This window comes from Pelodiscus sinensis, chromosome 2 (assembly GCF_052426305.1).
Source record: "Pelodiscus sinensis isolate ZL-2025 chromosome 2, ASM5242630v1, whole genome shotgun sequence".
Lineage (NCBI taxonomy): Eukaryota > Metazoa > Chordata > Testudines > Trionychidae > Pelodiscus > Pelodiscus sinensis.
In genome coordinates this window covers 196,323,797-196,341,222 of record NC_143053.1, presented here as the reverse complement: position 1 = coordinate 196,341,222, position 17,426 = coordinate 196,323,797, and the positions used below count along the sequence as shown (strand labels likewise).

The 17,426-nt window shown below is 42.6% G+C and overlaps 1 protein-coding gene across 2 annotated transcripts in view; it reads right to left on the bottom strand.

Moving 5' to 3' along the window:
* Window positions 1–374: 374 nt before the first annotated feature.
* DAZL (deleted in azoospermia like) overlaps window positions 375–17,426 on the bottom strand; it is a 34,083-nt gene continuing 17,031 nt past the window's right edge. For both annotated transcript variants that reach the window (XM_075919812.2, XM_089776644.1), the window contains exons 8-11: window positions 10,510–10,560; window positions 6,919–7,026; window positions 4,617–4,715; window positions 375–1,516 (exon numbers count right to left, since the gene is read on the bottom strand). In XM_075919812.2, the coding sequence (XP_075775927.1) occupies window positions 1,463–1,516; window positions 4,617–4,715; window positions 6,919–7,026; window positions 10,510–10,560 (312 nt within the window). In that variant the 3' untranslated portion in view covers window positions 375–1,462. The remainder of the gene's footprint in view (window positions 1,517–4,616; window positions 4,716–6,918; window positions 7,027–10,509; window positions 10,561–17,426) is intronic.

Genomic DNA, 17,426 nt, shown 5'->3' with positions numbered 1-17,426 from the left:
GGAGCCAGTATAATTTTAGAATTTGCTCACTTTGTGGACCTTAGTCCCTTTTTACAGGATTAGGGCACCTTCTCTGAAGCTCAACTCTGGTCTAAAACAGGGGTGGACAAATTCCAGCCCATGAGCCAGCTCTGGTCCACAGGGTTAGTCCCCGATGGGCCCCCAACTCTATAATTATCTGTACCTCTGCAGCTATCGGGCGATCACAGTTCTTGTTGGCTGTGGATCACTGTTTGCAGCCAATGAGGGTAGCAGGAAGTAGGCCATCGTTTTTTATTGCCCACCCCTTCTCAAAAAGCAAGTACTATACTACAGTCTCAAATGAATTCACTATACAAACTCTTTATCTTGATCTGTAGCGGATGTTTTTAAGCTACATTTGTTAAGCAACATCCAGTTATTACCAACTGAGTGTAATGTTGACTATAGCACAAGTACTACAACAAATAGTTGCTAGGAGAATACAGCAACATCTAGAAAGGCAAAATTTAACACCTATGTCAATAGCTTCAATACTGTAATTAGCATCTCCATTAGGAAGCCAACTCCAACAAAAAAATTTATTTTTTTTCAAATATGAAAACTCTAAAATCTACATAATTATTATAAAACACATTTCCTTACAAAATCCTTTGATTAACATTTTGTGTGATATAACATAAGGTTATTCCAATGTCAATGTTTTCCCACAATTTTAAGATACAGGTATTGCTAAAATTTGCTCACTAAAAAAAGTGTAACCCACTGACTAGTTAATGTAGCTTTTTCTGTTCTTGGGTTTTTCTTTAAATTAGATTTCGGAATTTTAGAATTCTCTTAATTACTTTTACCAATCAAACTGATAGTGATACTCAGACTTCAGGTGCATAAATTGTAACTAATAAATGTAATCCCCATTGATTGGATTATTTGTAGAGAACCAGCAATATAACACTAGGTACAGACTTGAAGGGCTTCAACTGAGTTACAACTTGATGTCTTCTGTTCCACTGATTAAGAAACGCAGTTTAAAAACTACCTCTTGGGCAAATTTCTAGTTCAACTTTCAAATTATGAGCTAAACTTGTTAGGCATTTAAGATGTGTTTTAGAGAAAACAAGTGCAACATACAAACTGTACCTTAAAGCCCAGAAGAAAATTCACACATTTACAAATTAAATCAAGAGTAATTTTTTCATGCAAACTCCTTAAAAATCTTTTAACATATTCTAGCATCAAGTGAAAGGGCATACATAAAACCCAAATAATGTAACACTGAAACTTTCTAGTCTATCATAATCTTAAAATGCTAGAAACAAAATGATCTAGGAACAGATAAACAAATGTGAACAACTTCAACTTGAAGTAACTTTTTCCTTAAGATTACATAATTGTACAGCACACCTTGCTATACTGAACATTAATTTTCAATAACATCCCAAAACAATGGAATACAGGCACTTTAAATCTTCAGTGTCATTGGTTAAACACTTTTAAGCACTGCCCTACTTCTTCTAAAGTGATGCACTCTTTTCTCCTGTGGGGAAGGAGGAGAAAGAAAAATAGTTTTAAATCACCGAAAAGGTAACAATATTGCTAGATATTACAATAGAATGAAGTAATGTAAGTTGTAAAATATATTTCTGCTTTATATATTTACACTTTTACTCCTTCAAAATCCCATGTTCTAAAAATGCAAATTTTAACAAAGCTTTTTACTTCACAGATTCAGAAAAAGACAGCCTTAAAGAGCCTAATGGAGAATTTAATCAGAAGATACCAGGAAACGTTCATGTAAAACACTGTGGTTACAAGTTGCAATTAGTCCAAACACAGATTTGTGATTTTAAAGCAGTGATACTCAAACCTCAGTGGTTCAGGAGTGACCCAAAAGACACATTAGTGTGAATTCATTTTTGGATTTACTATAATACTATATATTTATATTTAAACTAGGGAAATATTGAGTTTATATATAAAAGTATTATCAAATCAAAATATAAATATTACTTTATCAAATGCAATTGATTAGCAACACAGTAAAAGCATCCTGATTAATAAGATAAATGGGTTAATAATTAAATCACAGGGTATGTCTACACTACAGCGCTAATTCGAACTAACTTAGTTCGAATTAGTTAATTCGAACTAAGCTAATTCGAACTAACGCATCTAGAACTAAAAACTAGTTTGAATTAGAATTCGAACTAGCATGTCCACATTAAGTGGACCCTGAACCGGGGTTAAGGATGGCCGGAAGCAGTGCCGGCAGGGCATCAGATGAGGACTGTGGAGCTGCTGTCTCAGGCTAGCCGAGGGCTGTGCTTAAAGGGACCCAAACCCCACCCCGGACAGACAGTTCTCAGGGGTGCCCAGCTTGCAAAGCAGTCCTGGCTTGGAGTGCCCTGAGGGCCCACACTGGGCACATCACAGCACTCGGCCATCAGACCGGCTGCACTTGCCGCAGGCTGCCATCTGGGAAGAGGGGGCAGTTGGGGGGGCTGCAGGAGAGCTTCCACCCCCAGAAGCCCGCAGAGCCAGCCCAGTCTTCCCCATTGGGGGCTCGTACCCCATTCCTCCCTCACCTTCTTCCACTTACCCTTCCCTAGCCCACTTCCTGATGTACAAAATAAAGAAAACGTGTGGTCAAAAATAGAATCTCTCTTTATTGAACAAAACTGGGGGAGACTGGGAAAAGGAGGTGGGAGAGGGGAAGAGAGGGGAGGGCAACTACAATGATAAGAGGTTTGGAACAGGTCCCATATGAAGAGAGGCTAAAGAGATTGGGACTTTTCAGTTTAGAAAAGAGGAGACTGAGGGGGGGATAGGATAGAGGTCTATAAAAGCATGAGTGGGGTGGAGAGGGTGCATCAAGAAAAGTTCTCCATTAGTTCCCATAATAGAAGGACTAGAGGACACCAAAGGAAAGGAATGGGTAGCAGGCTTCAAACTAGTAACAGAAAGTTGTTCTTCACAAAGCAAAGAGTCAACCTGTGGAACTCCTTGCTGCAGGAGGCTTTGAAGGCTAGAACTAGAACAGAGTTTAAAGAGAAGTGAGATAAAGTCATGGAGGTTGGGTCCATGGAGTAGTCTTAGCCAGGGGGTAGGAGTGGTGTCCCTGCCCAAAGTTTGTGGAAGGCTGGAGAGGGATGGCACGAGACAAATGGCTTGGTCACTGTCTTCGGTCCATCCCCTCCAGGGTCCCTAGGGTTGGCCGCTGTCGGCAGACAGGCTTCTGGGCTAGATGGACCTTTGGTCTGACCCAGGACGGCCATTGTAAGCTCAGGGCTCAGGGTCGGGGGTCTCAGTGGACCACCTTGATTTTCATGCACACCTGCTCTTGGGTGGCCAGGCTGGCAGCTCTCCTGCCCTAGACGGCCACTTTCCTGTGCCTAGTGCGGAGGTCGTGGACAAGGTCCACGATGTCCGCACTAGACCAGGCGGGTGCCCGCCTCTTGCGGTCCCGGGCAAGCTCCCGGGAGCCGCCAGCCTGGTCCCGGGAAGATGGGGAGGGCTGGGGGACATCGGGTGACTGGCTCGAGCCGTGCCAGGTGCAGGGTCTGCTAGCTGGGTGCTGGCAGGCTTGCACCTGGCACGGGCATCGTAGCCAGCCCGTGCCCCTTTAAAGGGTCCGGGGCCGGAAGGGGGGGAATAGAGTTTCCCTGGTGTTGGCCAGAGTGGCCACCAGGGAAAGCTGGGGAGGGTTAGCCTCCCACTAGTTCGAATTAAGGGGTTACAAACCCCTTAATTCGAACTAGTGAGTTCGAACTAGGCTTAGTCCTCGTAGAATGAGGTTTACCTAGTTCGAACTAAGCGCTCCGCTAGTTCGAATTAAGTTCGAACTAGCGGAGCGCTGTGTAGCACCTATCAAAGTTAATTCGAACTAACGTCTGTTAGTTCGAATTAACTTTGTAGTGTAGACATACCCACAGTGTTTTAATATGTGCTGCAAGAGGCACAGGAGACACATGAAAGAGTCACATGTAGCTCACAAGACTCTTTTTGAGTATCCCTGCCCTTAATAAATATCAACCTGAAAGGGAACTTATTCTAAGAACAAGCCATCATCCTCCATTTTACAGTTTGGAAGGATTGTAGTGACGACTCTTAACTGTGTTCTGACATTCAAAACTGTATTCTGACATTCAAAATCAGTATGACATCTCTGAAGAATATAATTTATAGAACCCAAGTCATCCTCTGGATGAGGGGGTAAACTGCTGCTTGTTTGGTACCAACAGACCAAGATTCATCTATTTCTCATCGGAGGAAAATGTTACGGAAACACACAGTGTGAAATATTGCCAGTTTGAATTACACAGCAGTATTTGTGCAGGTTTGTGGTACAGCACTGTTAAATCTAAATCCTTCAAGTCAAGGCCAACAGTAGTTGGTCAAAGATTGTCAGGGCTCTGGGAAAAGGAATTAAGATTCAAGACCTTCCAAATAACGCCGTGATAGTTATATCAAAGATCTCTACAGAAAAGCAAGCAAATAACTGCAGTAAGAGTCAGAACGAGACATGGATATGGTCCAGTTGCAAATATGGAACAAGTTTATTGGCATTTGAGTTGTCACCACTGTATTTAGTTGTGGGGAAAAAAGTCAAATTTTTAAAGTTTGCTTTTATTCCATACCTTGAAATAGTCTTCCTGTGATACAATAGTGTTTCTCAGACGGTTCTCGGGATTAAACAGACAGGATACCACTGTCTGTATGCTTCGGTCCACAGACTTCTGAAATACATGTTTTCAGTAACATGCATCTACAACAATACTGAGTTTATTAACTAGTTCACTGTTACCAGCATGTCTATAGACTAGATGCTAAACTGTGAAGTGTAAACATTCAGGATTACTGACTAGTGTCAATATTTATTAAGCACTTACTGCTACTGTAGCTGAATTCTAAAAAAATGCTAGTTTATATTCACAGTATCAACATATTACACACAATTTTGTTCTGAGTTATATGAAGCTTTTCTTTCTGAAAGGAAGTTACTATACTGAGAATTTACAGTATTATTTGAAAGACAGATTTCAGTTTACTTGTTTTCTAAAATGTGTTCTAACTCCAGACCTCAAATTAGCAATTTGCAATATGAGCAAGCGATGTTTATTAAATACCAAGTTAAATTTAAGTCTCAAAAGTTTAAGATCTATAACAAGGAGAGATGATGCCCTTTCTGAAATGAGACTTCAGCATGAAAGACAAGTGTGATATTGCCCAATGTTTTTTGTTTCTACCAATGTTAGAAGCAAAATAAAATTCAATGTAACAATTAAAAAAAAAAAAAACACAAGTTGTACCTTGTTTCATGTGATTCCCACAGTAAGTCAAGCCCAGAGGCTAAGCAAAGTTGTTTGCTGAATTCATGCTGATTTACCGTCTTTTAGCGTATATAGCCCATGGGTTATACACGTTTTTACAACTACCCCCCCCCCCCATGGGGTATACATGTCCGCGGGGTAGCCTGAGCTGCGCTCTCCGTTCCCCCTGCCTGGAGGAAGGTGGGTTGCGCCTGGCTACAGCTGCACGGAGCCTGGGCACGAGTGCGGCTACCCTCCCATAGGCCAGCCAGCCAGCTTGCCTGAGCTGCGCTCTACGTTCCCCCCGCTGGCAGCAGGTTGGCTACCTAACAGAAGATGCAATTTATCCTGGTATGTGCAATTACCTTAAAGTAGCGCAGCGTTTCCCAAACTATGGGCCGCAGCCCGATACCGGCTGCCGAAAGGAGGGCTGGACGCGGGCAGCAGGGCTGGCCAAGGGAGATTGGGAGGAGAAGTGGGGGAGAACTGGATGCCCAGGAGGGGGTTGGGGGAAGTGGGGCTGGCCAGAGGCGCAGCGGGGAGAGCAAGGGGGAAGAATGAATCGGCCTGTGGGGAGTGGGACTGACCCGGCCATATGTAGATCTCGGGGCACTGCCCCCCCCCCGCCAAAGCACAAGTTAGTCTGTCTTGGGGATTCTATTGTTGCGTGCGCACGCACACATGCACACCCCCTCAAATAGTTGCGAACTGTCTGGCTGGTAGACACACTCATGCAGCCTGAGCACATTTACCAGCCAGGCAGTTCGAAACCACAAACTGATACATCTAATAATAATAAAACTCACCTAATGAGAAAATACCAGACATATTATATATCTGGTATTTTTCTCAGTTTGTTTTTATATGTTTATATTTTTGGGCTGCCAAAAACAGTTCGGGGGGGGGGGGGGGAAGGAGAAAAGGTTCCAACTAAAGTAAAAAGTTTGGGAAACACTGGTCTAATCAGCTGTCTGTCTGTCTTACAGTCCATTTATCCAATCCATATTCCTTAACTTGCTGGCAAGAATATTGTGGGTGACCATATCAAAAGCTTTGCTAAAGCTGGCACTGGGGGCTTGGGGAGGACCAGAAACAACTTATTTGAATATTCATCATTTGATTAATGAATATGCAAATGCAAATTACCAGTCCTCCAAAAGTTTGTGAATGGATTTACTGGTCCCTGTGTCAAAAAGTTTGGGAACCCCTGAAGTAGCGTATATAACCCGCAGGTTAATACACGTCCGTGGGTTATCTAAAACTTTTTTTTAAATACACATCCAGGAAAAAAACACAGGTTATGCATGGGTGCAGGTTATACACGAGTGCGGGTTATAGATGCTAATTTACAGTACACTTTTGTCTGTCATAATACCCAACAACCTTACACTATTTGAAGCAAATATTTACCCTCCTCTTACATATGTGAAAATGAGGGACTGGGTAGACTGTGACCCTGGACAAGTCTATCAAAGTCTATGACTAAGTCAGAAACTCAGCCCAGTTTTCCAGGATCCCAGGACTGTGCCCTATCAACTACCATCCTTTTTCTACCCCTTCTATACAAGTTCCTGGAAATAGGTTATATAGGGACATTTAAGAATATACATCTTCAGAGTTGAACACTTGCCTTTTGTGGACTGTTTCCAGATGATTGTGCAGGCTCTGGAACAGAACATTCTGCTTGGATAACTTCTGGCTCTACTTCACTGCAGTGATAGTTTATTGAAGTATAAGCCTGTGTAATTAAGTGTTGCAATTAAGAAATAAAAGTACAGATGCTCTCCATCCCAAGGTCTATTACAATTTGAGTTGTTGGAGCAGCTTGGAAGCACAACTGCTGGGTCCCTGGTGCTCACCTATTACTAATGCAGAACAAAAGGATTACATTTTCAAAAACTGAAAAATGTTAGCACAAGGATATCTATTGCTCGTTGGCAGCTGGTATCTTAGGCAAAGGAAGGCACAGCCTTCCCAAACTGCCAGCCTGGCCCCATCCACACAATGCCTCCAGAATGCCTACTGTAGTGCTTGCCTTCCTCATGCTCCGGGGCCCAGGAGGCTGGGGCCACACACACCTGCCCGCTCCCTGCCCCGTAGTGATGTGAGTGTGGGCACTAGCTCACCTCCCTCTGGTTGGGGTGGGAAAGCAGTGTGGCTCTTGTGGGGGCAGAGTCCCAGCAGAAGGGACTGGGGTCAGAGTGGGGCTGGGGGCAAGGGCCCCAAGCCCTACCTTCACCGACTGCCCATGCTATTGTGCCTTCCAGACAAGTTCAATGACTGGTTATTTTTATGGTGTATTGCTGGAAGTTAGACCCAATTATAGGGTCTAGGGTTATTTTAATAGGGAATTTACCTAATCTGAGGGGAAAAGAAGGAAAGAAAAGGTGTTCACAACTGAAGCAGAAGACTTCAGACCCTGGGTCAAAAGCTGGAAGACAGCATAGGTGTATTGTTTCTGTTTGCCATCAGAAAGAATCTGGCTTTACAAGCTGAGGGGGATCCAAGGTACTGACAGATAGGTAGTGCTTAAGGCACCAACAAATTAGAGGCCCACAATCCTTTAGGGTCACTGAGCTTCAACTAGTCTCATGGTGAAAATGGAAAACTATGCCAGTCCATTAGAATACTGCACAGAAGTAGTAATTATTTCATGGTTCGACTTTTATCAAATAAAGGCAAAAAAAGATGTGACGGTATCTCCTACTTTGCATGGACACCAAAATGGGATATACTTATTGAATTACTTTAGACTGAGTTCTCAAGTTATAACTAAGCATTACAAGAAACTTTCTGGTATCTGAAACTTCAGCCAAGAAACACTTCCGTAGTCACTGAAGAGAGCCTGGCTGACTACTCATATGGCCACAACACCCTTGTGGCCACTATCCCTTTGAGAAGCCCCTTACACACAAATCAATGATAAATGTACTTCCTAAAGAGGTCTGGTTCTCCGTACTAGTTCACTATGTTCAGATTACTACAATTAATGGCTTTATTTTTCTTGTTCCAAACTATAAAATGTTTATTACATTGCCACGCTGAAGATGAAGATGTATGGTACTTACTACATACTAATAAACAAGAAAATCTCATTCAAAAAGCTGTATTTCTTCTAGTGAGAAAATCCGTTTATCTTATCAACTGAACAAAAGCAATATAATTCTGAAAGACAGCTCACACTACCGCACCTATTTTTAATGCATATTATTTGTTTGCCAGCCAGTAACTGGGATGGAATTAGAAGTGGCTTTTTAAGAGCCTGTTAAGAGTTATGTCCTTTAATCACAAACTGTTATTTATCTTAAACTGGCTGGAGATGGAGGGGTTTGTCCACTTCCGGAGTGCTGAGTGTCATACATCTGGTTCTGCTTCTGGTGAACTCCAATACAGGGAAGACACATTTTGAAGGATCTACCAACTTTCCCAGTAAAGAATATGTTGAGCACAGGAATTTCTCCCCATATGTTAGATAAGTATGATACCAAAAAAGCTTGGTACACATGATCCATTCAAAAACAAGACAATATATATAAATTCAGGTGAGTAACTGTTCAACATGGGGATGGGTGCCAACACCTGCAATAAGATGTTAAAGAGAAGTGTATCCCTGAAACTCAAAACATTAGAATAGGAAAGTAATGATCATTTCCAATTCCCCACTTATCCTACGGGGGCTGTGAGAAATGGCTTTGAAGGAATACCATTCATAGGAAGAAAAAACAAGCACAGCAATTCTAAGATAGTCTATATCTACACAGGAATTAAGACTCCTGCAGCTGGCTGATACCATCGGACTTTGGCTCACTTAACTCAGGGCAAGGGGATATTTAATTGCGGTGTAGATGTCCTGTGTCTGCCTCCCCCCACCGGACTCCAGCCCAAGTTCCAACACCTACAAATACAATTAAATAACTCCTTAACCCAAGCTTCACGAGCTCAAGACGGCTGGTACAGGCCATCCACAAGTATCTAATTCCACTGTACACATCCTATCTATAAACTCAAGCAGCACAATTTCAAATCATGGACAAATGATTCATTACACTAAAATAATTATCCTTAAAGAGAATTCATGTCAGACCTTCCAATGGAAAAAAGTAAATCTGGATTAAATGTGGACAATGATTGGAATTTTACATTTCATACAAGTAGAATACAATTCTTACAAGTCTCTAAAGGGAAAATAAGTGAAAAAATATGTTTTGTCACTTGTGCAAAGCCATGAAAGGTTGCTTTCTTTGGGATTTGGAGTAGATGGTTTCCAATCATTGCTGCAAGTCCACTGAATCTGGCAGAGACACTAATATATCTTATTTCTATAGAGTTTGAAAGAAACTCAATTCAACAATTTGTACACACATTCAGAAATACGACAAGCGTCTGCTTTATTAAACACAATCAGAGCCTTTTGAAAAAAACTGCAACAGTTAATAAGCAGTAATGTCTTTGTTATACAGGTCTTGAAGGAAAAAAAAAAAAAAAAAAAAAGGAAAGCTATGCTTTTATCCCCTCTAAGGGTACGTCTAGACTACCGCGTTTTGTCGACGGAAGTTTTGTCAACAGATACTGTCGACAAAACTTCCGTCGAAAAAGAGCGTCCAGACACATTGAGTTCTGTCGACAAAGCAAGCTGGTTTGTCGACAGAACTCCGTAGTCTGGACGCAATGTTACAGGCAATAACACCTTCTGTCGACAGAGTTCTGTCGACAGAAGGTGTTATGCCTCGTAAAATGAGGTATACCAGCGTCGACAAAACTGCTGAGTTCTGTCGACGTTATGTCGACAGAACTCAGCGGTAGCGTAGACGCTGGTATAGTTTTGTCAACAAAAGTCCACTTTTGACGACAAAACTAGGTAGTCTAGACACACCCTAATTTTCCATGAAAAGGAGTTGTTTAAATTATGTTATTTTAGCGCCTTCGAACCCTCCTGTGGCTTAATCTGGGAGAACACGGAAAGAAGAAATGAAACCTGTTTTTGTTCTCCCAAGAAACTCTTCCTTAAGAGCTTCCACAGAAATATGAAACCCTAAACTGAGACTTAATCAGCAGTCTCAGTCATGAGTACCACTATCAGCATTTAATCCAGAGAGGTCTACTCTTTGCAAAGCAATTTTGCACTAATAAAAGTTTGATTTTGATTACAATTGATAAACTAGCAAAGCAACACTCAGACAAGAAGGCTGAAATTTCATGCATTATATTCTGTCGGCCTTACCGGAGGTAAAACGTAATTCCTTTGCTCCCCAGGAGGCCACTGTGGTGGGACCTTAAAGATTTAATAAATAAGAATTAGCCTGTATTTATCGTATTCTGTGCAAAGAACAATTGCTTTCAAAAATTGCAGTTATCATGTGATCACAATTCTGCTACTCATGCATACCATTTCAAACCTTATGACCTCAGCATTGTGTCCTCATGCACGCCACAGCTGAAGATACATAGGGCAGTCCAGCCCTTTGTAAATTAGTGAGGGAAATGAGAGGCAGTAACCCAGACATGGGTTCCAAAAGCACAGTGATAGAAGGTAGGTTATGACAGCTACACAGACTAGACATCCTGAATCACAGTAACCATAAAGTGATGCTACAATTTTGTCAGAGGTGGCAGAAGTCACAGATTCCATGGCTTTCAGAGACTTCTGTGACTTCAGCCCACAGAACCTGGCAGCCTCAGCTGCCCTCCACTACTGCCTGTGATGGCTGGAAATGGTAAAGTGCCACCAGCCAAAATGGGTACTCTGGGAGCTCCTAGACAGAGTCAGCAGGGAGGGAAGACCCTACAACGCTCTGAGCCACCCTCACAGGAGATCTGGGACCCTGCAGCTCCCCATTATGTCATGAACATTTTAATAAAATCAGGATAAGTCTGTGACATTACCCTCCATATTATACAATGGAAATATGCTCATGTATAGGAAATATGTCATGACTCAAAACATGATTTATGCAAAATACTTTGTGTAACATATCATTAAAGATATAATTGACTAAATGTGTATATTCAATTTGTGAGCATGTATCATTCTTGTAATTAAAGTTAGAAATAGAACGTATAAACCTGCTTACTAATCTAGATGTGCAAAGAGAGGGCCTTGCGAAGTTGTTTTTTTTTTTTTTTGCTTTTCTTTCAAAAAAAGAGCTTCTACATGGTGCCAAATTTTAGAAAAACCTGCTCTTTTGACATTCCTTATGCCTCGTAAAATGAGGTTTACAGGGATGGCAAAAGAGCGTGTCCACTTTTCCGAAATTTTTTTGGGAAAAGCAGACGCGTTCCTTAGACGCCACATTGCTTTTCCAGGATATCTCTGGTATCCCAAAAAAGCGCTGCAGTCTAGATGTAGCCTCTGTCATCACTGGAGGAGACTGTAGGGTATGGCATAAGCAGGACAGGGTGGTAGGGCATCCCACAGGACAGAGGTCAGTGGTAATCTGGTACGTGATTTCAGCACCACACTTTGGAATACTGTCTAAGAAGGATATGCCATTAGTGATTGGGTTTCACCAACACGTCTGGCTAACATTATAGTTTATAGGAAGGCTGTTATAACCGTGAAGTAGTACAGTGCCTTGAGTAAGGGATTAAATGAGTAATCTGTAAAGTCCATCAGAACTATGTTGGCCCGCCTATGACCACTGAGCCACAAGCAGCTCTTTTCACACCTGAGGGAATGATACACCACTGTGCAATGCAGAATTTTGCAGATATTAATGTGCACACAGAATTTTCTTTCCCCCACAGAAATGGGATGCAATTAGGGGTCACTGGATTCATCACATCCCTGCTCACACATATAAACACGGCTGGCGAGAGAGTGCTAGCTGGTTCCTGGCAGCTGCAGTTCCCCACATGTCCTAAGAGAAGGAGAGGGCAGCGCACAGAAAACTCTATGCAAGTCTGGGACAGAGCATCAGGCTGTTTCTCCCTCTGGATTCCTGATGTATGGGGGAAAGAGGGCATATCTGGACAAATGGGGCTCCCCTATGGCTAGGCACTGGAAGGGGAGGAGGCACAGGTATCTGGGGACCCTGCAGCTACCTTCTGAGGACAGAGGGGGTGTGGGTATCTGGGGCAGGAGACAGAGAAACAGGAACTGGGCTGTCATGGGGATTTCCTTAACTCTCTACTTCTTGGGGGAATATCTATGTGTGTCTGTATTGTTACAGAAATACTTGCTGACATACTGTATTTTATAACAAATTTCTAAAAATAACTGAAACGGATGTAATAATGTAGCCAGTTATTTTGACAAGTACAATCTGCAGAATTTTAAAGTTTTTGGCACTTAATGTCCCCCAAGTATAAATATCTTTTACAGTTAACGTGGGGCTTGCAGAGCTCACCCTGCATCCCGCTCCAACATTCTCCAGCTCAAACTGGGTTGGTGGAGGGGAAAAAAGAGAGCTCAGTACCTCTGCTGGCAGGTTGAGGCTTCTACATAGTGAGGAAGAGGGCTCGTGGAGCTTTAGCCCCCGAGGGTGTTCCTGTTCAGCAGGAGCAGGGCTGAATCCCCAAGCCTTGTCATACACCTTCCAGCTTTTGAACTTCTGAAGATTGTAGTTTGTGACTCAGGGTCAATAAAGTCTGGCTACCCCTGACATTATATGTTGTTGAACAGGTATCTGCACCAGGATCTCACTGGGATTTCCCTCAGAAATGGTAGAAAGGTGTTGCAGGGTAGCCAAATCACCAAGTATGCTTCACAAAACAAGACTGCATTTTAGTTTTTCACCTGAGTGACTAGTGACGCTCAATCACTGATCAGTTTTCACAACCTGACCAAGGTAATTTGTGGAGCTCAGAAGAACTAGAGTAGATTGCAGCATTAAATTCAGCATTTCAACTAACCTAAACATGATTATTAAGAGCCTTTACATAAGATTATCTTTGATAGCACCCACAGCTCAGAGGCTTAGAAGCAGCAGCTGAACTTCAAAACCTCTCAGAATGGGTATGCTTGCTTCCTGGTATCAGATGCATTCTTTGGCAGGAAGTTTAATTTATTTTAAGGCTGAAAGCTATGCAACGGAGGTGTGTCTTACTTTGTTTACACCTTTAACTCAAATGACCAGGAAACTTTTCAGAAAAGAGATCTCTTAAAGAGAATACTCCAACTCTCAGTTAAGGGGTGAAAGAGTTCACATTCGAAATCTCCAATAATCTGCTAGCAAAACTAGATTGGAAATTGCAAATATTTTTAAAGATTACACTCATGTATATATTTGGAAAGCCTTCCTTCTTAAGGGCCTTTTGCGTAGTCTTTATAAGTGAAGAATAGATTACAAAGAGAGCTCAAACCCCTTTTTCTTTTTCCTTTGCACATCACCTTTAAAACCATTTGGTGATTATTTTCTTCATTACAATCTGGGTTGAACAGAGCATGTAAAGCCCATAAATTACAAATTAATATCCCTTCACCAAGCAGTTTTATATGCTTTTAAGAGAGTCACTTTATCAATTTAATTTGTACCAAATTCCACTTAGTCTACAAACTTTTTAAAATAATGCAATAGGGAAGTTAGAGTATCTCATCCAGTTTGGTAGGAGTTTGAGATCAGTTATATGTGCAAAACTAATCCTACAGCTAAAGCCAATACTCCGGTGTTCGTTACCAAAGCACCTTTCAAGAATGTGTCTCAGAATAATCTATGTAGAGCAGGTGTACCCCCCTCAGTATTTTGGTTAAGTGTGTAGTAAATTTTACCACCATATCATATCATACTTCCTATTTCTTCTGTAGGAGAGGGTGATTTATTTAAAAAGTGATTTAAATCAGGAAACTGCTTAAATCATATTTCCTATCAATTTTAATCATATTTTGAATTTATACTTTTAAAATTTTCCTAAATAGACTGAGTCTCATTGGCTAGTATAATTTGGAGCTTTTTGCTAAACACTGTACAAACTTTGTACTCTCTGTCATTATCTTCAGTACAGATGACACCAACCTGGTGAATGGGGTTGCAAGTGCTCCGGAGGACAGGATTAAAATTCAAAATGAGACCATTTCTCCAGTTTGTCCAGGTTAAAATTCAATACAGACAAATACAAAGTAGGGATGTAATAGTGTAGCCAATACACCGATAAGCAAAATCTTATAAGTTAATGCTATAGAGTACATGCATTTCACACACCTCCCACCCACTTGCTAGTAAATTTTTTAGCAGGCTGGCCAGCAGTCCAGCTCAGTCCTGGCTTGAAACGGTTACTCGAATATTCAATTAACCGATATTTAACATCCCTAATACAAAAGTACTCCACTTAGGAAGGAACAATCAGGCACACATATGAAAACTGAAATGACTGATTAGGAAGGAGCACTGTGGAAAGGGATCTGAGGGTTATAGTGGATCCCAAGCTAAATTTGAGTCAGCAGTTTACAAACAAACAAACAAACCGACCCACCCACCCACCCACCCCAAATCATAATTCTGGGATGTATTAGCAGGAGTATTGTAAGCAAGACATGAGAAGTAATACTTCTGCTCTATTTCATGCTGATTAGGCCTCAACTGGAGTACTGTGTCCAGTTCTGGGTGCCACAGTTCAGGAAAGATGTTGACAAACTATAGGAAGCCCAGAGAAGAGCAACTATTTAAGGTCTAGAAAACATGACCTATGAGGGAAGATTGGGAAAAAATGGGTTTGTTTAGTCTAGGAAGAAGACTGAAGGGAGACATAACAATTTTCAAGTACATAAAAGTTTGTTACAAAGAGGAGGTAAAAAATGGTTCCCTTTAGGACAGGACAACAATGGTCTTAAATTGCAGTAAAAGCAATTTAGACTGGACATTAGGAAAATCTTCCTATAGAATACTATAAACTACCAAGGGAGGCTGTGGAATCTGTCAAGATGGTCTAGATAAGGGTTTTTCAAACTTCATTGCACCATGACCCCCTTCTGACAACAAAATTATGATGACCCCAAGGGAGGGAGGGGAGACACTAAAGCCTGAGTCCATACAAACCCCACTGCCTCAAGGGAGGGGAGGCCACAGTCCAAGCCCCACCACTCTGGGTGGTGATAAAGGCAAAGCTCAGGCAGGAGGCCTGCATCCTGAGTCCTTCTGAAGATGGCTGAAGCTACAGTAACTCTAAGCCACCCCAGTGACCCTATTTAAAGGGGTCTGCAACCTATTTTTGGGTCCTGACCCACAGTTTCAGAACTATGGATCTAAATCATTACGATATTGAACAGAACTGATCCCTGTGGGATCCCACTCGATATACCTTTCCGATCTGATTTTGAACCATTGCTAATTAATCTTGGGGTCCAGCCAGTTATGTACCCAATTTATAGTAGCTTCATTTGGTTGCATTTCTCTAGTTTATGTGAAAGTCATGTGAGACAATATAAAAAGAAAAACCTTACTAAAGACAAGATATACTGCATGTACTGCCTCCCCTCTAATTGCAAGGCTTCTTACCCCATTAAAAAAAACAAACAAGCTATTAGGTTGGTTTGACAAAATTTGTTCTTAAATAATAAAGGTGATGCACACTGTTAACTTATTGTCTAGGTCAGTGGTCCCCAACCATTTGCAGCTGCCGGGCACCAGGGGGCAGGGCTGTTCGCCCGCCGGGCACCAGAGGGCGGGAACACTTGCGTGCCCGGGGATGGGGCCGCGCATATGCCACACCCCCCATGAGCCACGTGCTTGGGGCCAGCAACCCCATGCGCCGCATGGCCATGGGCGGGGCCGCTCATTCGCTGCAAGCCTGGGGCCAGCGCCCCTCACAGCAGCGCACCCAGAGCCGGCACCCCCCGTAGCTGTGCGCCCCGGGGCGGGGAGGCCAATTTGCCACGTGCCCGGGTCCAGCGCCCCCTTTAGCTGCGTGCCCGGGGCCGGTGCTCCCCATAGCCGCGCGCCCGGAGCACAGGCGGCCAATTCACCAAGCGCCCAGGGCCAGCGCTCCCCATGCGCATGCGCCCGGAACTGGCGCCGCATATGCGCAGCACGCCTGGGGCCGGCACCGCGCATGCGCCATGTGCCCAGGGCAATGCCAGCCCCGAGCACTTGGCGGGCACACAGAAATGCCCCCGCTGGCACCCCTGGGCACCGTGTTGGGGACCACTGGTCTAGGTGTTTGTAAACTGACTGCTTAACTATTGCTTCATTATCTTTCTGGGTACTGAAGTTAAGAGGAGTAGTCTAGAATTCCCTGAGTTGTTCTTATTTCCTTTTTATAGATTGGAAAAAGGGCAAATATACTGGTAGGCCTCTGACTTTGCTCCCATCTCCCATTACTTTTTAAAGATAACTGCTAATGGCTCAGACATATCCTCAGACACATCCTAGAATACTAAAGGAACTATTTCATTGGGCCCTGATGACTTGAAATAATTTTCAGCTTGTTCTTTCCCTACTGTAGCATCAGATCCTACCTAACTTTTACTGGCATTCACCTTGTTATATCCAATCACTACAAATCTTTTTGATGAAAGCTGAAACTAAAATGTCATTTAATACTTGTGTCAGGACAGGGGGCTGCAGACAGGGGAATTTAAGAGGGAGAGCAAGAGATCCTGCTGCTGAACAGGCTGCCAGGTGAGTGTACTACCTTTTGGTGCGAGTGAGTTTGCTCGACTGTTTGAAGGAGCAGCAGGGACAGAGAGTTATTTTGAGGGGCCTCTGCAGGTGAATGCTTGCCCCCGCCCCATCTAGCACCCCAAACCCTTCTCAATCCCCCACCAGATCCAAGCTCTGTTTTAGAGCCTGTACCCTGGAGCCCCTCCCACACCCCTGTCCAGCAACATCCCCACACACACACTCCAAACCCTTCCTTCTTAACCAACCAGTTTTTTTAATTTATAGGCACTCCCCACTCACACCAGATAAAAGGATTTTTACTGTATTTAAAAATACAGAAAGATATCCTAAAATATTTAATAAATTTCAATTGGTATTCTATTGTTTAACAGTGTGATTAAAATGGCAACTAGTTGTGATTAATTTTTAAAATCACAATTAATTTGAGTTAATCACATAAGTTACCTGTGATTAACTGGCAGCCTTAAATGAAAGATTTATGAAGTAACACTGCAGAAAGATATTTGAGGGGAAAAAAAGCACTGAACCAACAAATTGAGTTCCAACATCTAATCGCCAGAATGTTTAGATAAGTGAGTGTAAT